Source organism: Zerene cesonia, unplaced genomic scaffold (genome assembly GCF_012273895.1).
Source record: "Zerene cesonia ecotype Mississippi unplaced genomic scaffold, Zerene_cesonia_1.1 Zces_u011, whole genome shotgun sequence".
Taxonomy (NCBI): Eukaryota; Metazoa; Arthropoda; class Insecta; order Lepidoptera; family Pieridae; genus Zerene; species Zerene cesonia.
This window is the reverse complement of record NW_024045141.1, coordinates 633,604-638,231: the sequence shown is the minus strand read 5'-3', so window position 1 is coordinate 638,231 and position 4,628 is coordinate 633,604. Positions and strand designations below refer to the sequence as shown.

At 40.7% G+C, this 4,628-nt stretch overlaps 1 protein-coding gene across 1 annotated transcript in view; it reads right to left on the bottom strand.

Moving 5' to 3' along the window:
* Positions 1 to 4,628, bottom strand: part of LOC119839285 (protein mahjong) — a 39,958-nt gene that overhangs the window by 19,385 nt on the left and 15,945 nt on the right. Inside the window, exons 15-19 of the mRNA XM_038365522.1 lie at positions 3,710 to 3,888; positions 2,592 to 2,703; positions 1,884 to 2,020; positions 1,107 to 1,191; positions 503 to 663 (exon numbers count right to left, since the gene is read on the bottom strand). Coding sequence (XP_038221450.1) covers positions 503 to 663; positions 1,107 to 1,191; positions 1,884 to 2,020; positions 2,592 to 2,703; positions 3,710 to 3,888 — 674 coding nt within the window. The remainder of the gene's footprint in view (positions 1 to 502; positions 664 to 1,106; positions 1,192 to 1,883; positions 2,021 to 2,591; positions 2,704 to 3,709; positions 3,889 to 4,628) is intronic.

The following is a 4,628-nucleotide window of genomic DNA, read 5'->3' as shown; positions in this document are numbered from 1 at the left end:
GACTAAACTATTCAACCGCATCAAATCTGCAGTTTGATCCAATTGAGAAGTAAGGATAAGGTTTATATTATTTCAATTACTATAAATAATATAGAAGAAGTACCGGGGCATGTATCTGGTACTAAGACTCCATTCTGAAAATACATTTTCAGTGCACCACGCCTTTCGTATCGTGTAGAATGTTTGTTTTTTGAGGTGGCTTAACTAAACATGATGTGAGCATCAATCTTTGCACTCGCGTGGTATCCGGAAAAAAAGTGACCTATGGGCATTATAATCTATCTCTGTACCAAATTTTGCTGTTTTCGCGTGACAGTATCAAACATCCATCCATACAACCCCCCCTCCCCCCTCTCTTCTAACTGCCATTCCTGATCATTGCCATTGCCTGATCATTCGCCCACCGTCTGCCTCACCCCTCACTCTCAGCTGATCAATACAACCACCCGCTGCCTCGCCCCCCAACGGCCAGTTGACCATTCGCCAGCCCGCCCCTCCTCACCTCCCGTTGAAGTTCCAGTCGTACGCGTAGCCGACGACCTGCAGCAGCAGCGTGACGCCGCCGAGCGCGAGCAGCTCGTCGGCGGGCGGCCAGCGCGCGCACGCCGCGTGCTGCACCAGCTCGATCTGCTCCTGGATCTCCTCGGGGGTCGACTTCGACGCCTGGGTGTGTTGAAAGAAAAATAAAAGAAAAGAAAAATATTTTTTTTTTCGCCATTTTTTTTTTTTTGTTTGTACATTAACAGCGCTGACGTACTAAATTCTGAGCAACGCAAGTAGTTAGACATATAACGCAATAGCAATAGAACGCAAGTAATAAAGGTGACCGACTGAGCGCTGTCAACACACGTAGATAGCCTTTATCCGCTACGAAAGGATTTTGATAAATTCTACCCCCAAAAGGGAATCAAAATCTAATTATTTTCATCGCGGGCGAAGGTGCTGGCACCAGCTAGGCACTAAATAGTAAAAAACAAAGTCGCCTTCCGCCGTCTGTGTGTCTGTATGCTTAGATATTTAAAATTACGCAACAGATTTTGATGGGATTTTTGACAGATAGTCAATTGTGCTGATATTTAACTGTCTGTTAGTTTGTTGCGACTCACCTTATAGGGCGGCGGTTCTGGCACAGTGTCGCCCTGCTGCCTCGCCACGTGCGCCGCCCGCATCCTGAGATGCGCCTCGAAGTATCTGCAGCAACACATCAGCAACATCGGCAACATATTGTGTATGTTGGATATATGTGTGTGCGAGTCGAGCACGCTTCGGCACGAATTGGGCCAGCTCGCACCGGGGAAGTACCACACCCCCACAGCTACATGCTACTGTGTTTCGTTCGGAGAGTGGGGAAACCAGAGGCCAGTTTCCTCACCCTTCCCAATTATTATTAATACTTTTCTTATCCCGTACTTCAAGCGGGCAGCGCATTCGCAGAGGCACTACCTATGCGTATGGTCACGGATGGTGGTGATCGCTTACCATCAGGGGAACCACCAGCTCAGTTGCCCGTCATGTCATAAAAAAACCGCTTTAAAAACATTTATTTTTAAACAGTTTTAATCGAAATGAAGCTTATACTTCCTTATTATAAACAAACATATGAAAAAAATTATGTCCAATTTCCATAAAAAAAAAAACAATACATAACCAGTTAAAAATTTAATGTATAGGACAATTTTGACCCACACTTTCGACTATATTGTGTATTTATCCTTCACCCGTCGGTTGCCTGGAAGAAATTGCTTATAGCCATAAGGCCGCCAATTGTATACAAAATCCTTTGTCACAATTATTATGAATATATTTTGTATTGTTTGTGTATACAATGAAGAATAAATAAATAAATAAATTGTGCATCATCAGGTGGATCCGAGGGTGCAAACCTTCTCAGCGCGACGCACACGTGGCGGACTATCTGCCTGGCGGCGCAGGTCTCATCATCGGACACCCTCAGCTCTTCATCATCAGAGCCGAGGATGGGCAGGGTTGATATCACGTTGTACAGCTTTCGGAGGCCGTCCTGCATTTTTGGAAATACATATATATATATATATAAATGAATCCCTATTTCCCTTGGTCACGTCAACACGCGTGAACGGGTGGACCGATTTTAAAAATTCTTTCACAATTAGCTGAGTGACATAAGCTATATATGTACCACGGGTGAAACCGTGGCGAATAGCTAGTACAATATAGTTATACAATTTTTTTAGTCTATATATGTAGCCTATGACTACCAACTAACTAACTTATACTACCATATAACCGCTGCTCTGTTCATGGGCGGTGGTGATCGCTAACCATCAGGCCAACCGCCAGCTCAGTTGCCCGCTTTCACATAAAAAAAAGCGGTCGCAAGACAGGTTTTTATTTTTATTTTAAGGCATTTTCGCTTTTTAGCAACGTAATAAACCTCATTAAAAAAAAACCTTTTTTTTTTAATAAACACTATTGAAATAAAACTTATACTTCCTTATTATAAAGTTAAACCTATATGGAATAAATATGTACTTATCATAACATATGAAACTTGGGTAATCATATGTATATTTTTATGTATATTTGTATGCTGAAGAAAGAAATAAACTAACCTGATTGTCAAACTCCTCTAAAATAACTCTAAACTGGAAGGACAAGCCAAAGAACATGGTCGCGTGACACCGGCCCGAGTCGTGCGAACATTCTAGAAGCCATAGCGCGTATCTGTAATGAAAACTCATCATCATCATCATCATTTTCATCATCATTATCATCATCATCACCTAAACATATGATGACGATTGTTTAAAACAACCAAATACACAGTCCTATACTAAAACGAACTGTGCCCCTTATCTCGGATGCACAAGCTACCTGTATGCCAAATATTCACCCAAATTCAGGTTCAGTGGTTTAAACGTGAAGAAGAGACAGACAGACAGACAGACAGATAGATAAGAATATAAGATAATAATAAGATATCACTAGTATTTACACTTTTAAATTAAACATTCCACTATAACCACTACAAGACAAGTCATTGGTGTATTTCTACTTTTTAACCCCCGACGCAAAAAGGGCAGTGTTATAAGTTTGACGTGTTTGTCTGTCTGTCTGTCTGTCTGTCTGTGGCATCATAACTCCCAAACGGATGCAGTGGTTTCAATTTAGTTTTTAGTTTTTATTTATTTATTTATAATACTTTATTGTACAAAACAGAAAGAAAAGTTTATACAAAATATAATATGGCACAATGATATTTTGTACAAAAGGCGGCCTTATTGCTAGACAGCAATCTCTGCCAGGCAACCTGGTAAGTTTGCCTGGTAGTTTGTATGTGTTCTTTAAAATTATTATATAATAAACATTCTTAAGTAGTTTAAGATAAAGTTACTTTTATTATTATATATATATTATTTTTTACTTTTAAAGCGAAATTAAGTTAGTGTCAGTTTTTTTTTTATTTTTAATTTCATTTTTATTGACTTATATACACATATAGGATATTTCTATTGCTTCGATTCTTTCTCTTAAGGGGAACTCGAATTTCTCTATCGAAGGAGGCCCTGATGGAATGATGTTGGAATGTTGGATCCTCGGGATACTCAGGATACATGGGATACTTGGGATACTTGAGATACTCGTGCTCCTCGGGATCCAATATATATGTTCTGTAGCGAAAACATTTCGCTAGCGCGATTCAGAAACCGATTTCATAGCATGCACTCACCGCACCAAGTCGGCGAGGGTCCTGCGAGGCAACAGGCAGACCCGCTCCATCGCGTCCTCGCAGTAGGCCAGGTAGTAGAGGCATATGGACACGCCCGTCGCGGCCACCGAGGGGCGGGGCACTTCGAGGAATTTCTGAAACACATACATCATCATCATCATCATCGTCATCATCATCGTCATCATCATCGTCGTCGTCATCATCATCATCATCATCATCATCTCTAAATATATGTTAGAAATATAATAAGAATGCACTGCGATTCTACACAACTACCTAACTGATGTAGTCAGTTAATAACAAACCGCAGCCGGTCACAAGGACTATTAACAAAGTGAGTGTAGTTGGGCCGAACGTTGAATGAATGAACAAGGCACGGACAGTAAGGCACAATGAATATACAGATTATAAAGTGGGGTCAAACACAAAAAATATTACGTATTTTGTAGTAAGGCATTAAAAAATAACACCAAGAACCATTAGATTCTCAACGTAGATTATTACACATTATCGTGGGAGTCGAGCACGCTTCGGCACGAATTGGGCCAGCTCGCACCGGGGAAGTACCACACCCCCACAGAACACCGGCGTAAAATAAGTATAAGTATGTTTGTATTGTTTATATAATGTATGCATTTATGTTTATTTCTTTTGACTGGCACTCCAACAAGGGGCTACTGAAAATCAGCGCTGCGCATTACGCGTAGCACATACATGAGTAGTTACCCTTTTTATCACCACACCGTTTAGTCATAAGTTCACTTTTTAATTTTAATTTTAATTTAACTGTGTGTAAATGTGGTGGTGTTAAATAAACATTATTTGTTTCTTTCTTTCTTTCAAATAATAGCTTGCTATTGTGTTTCGTACGGTGAGTGGGGGAGCCGGAGGCCCATATCCTTTACCTTACCCTACCCAG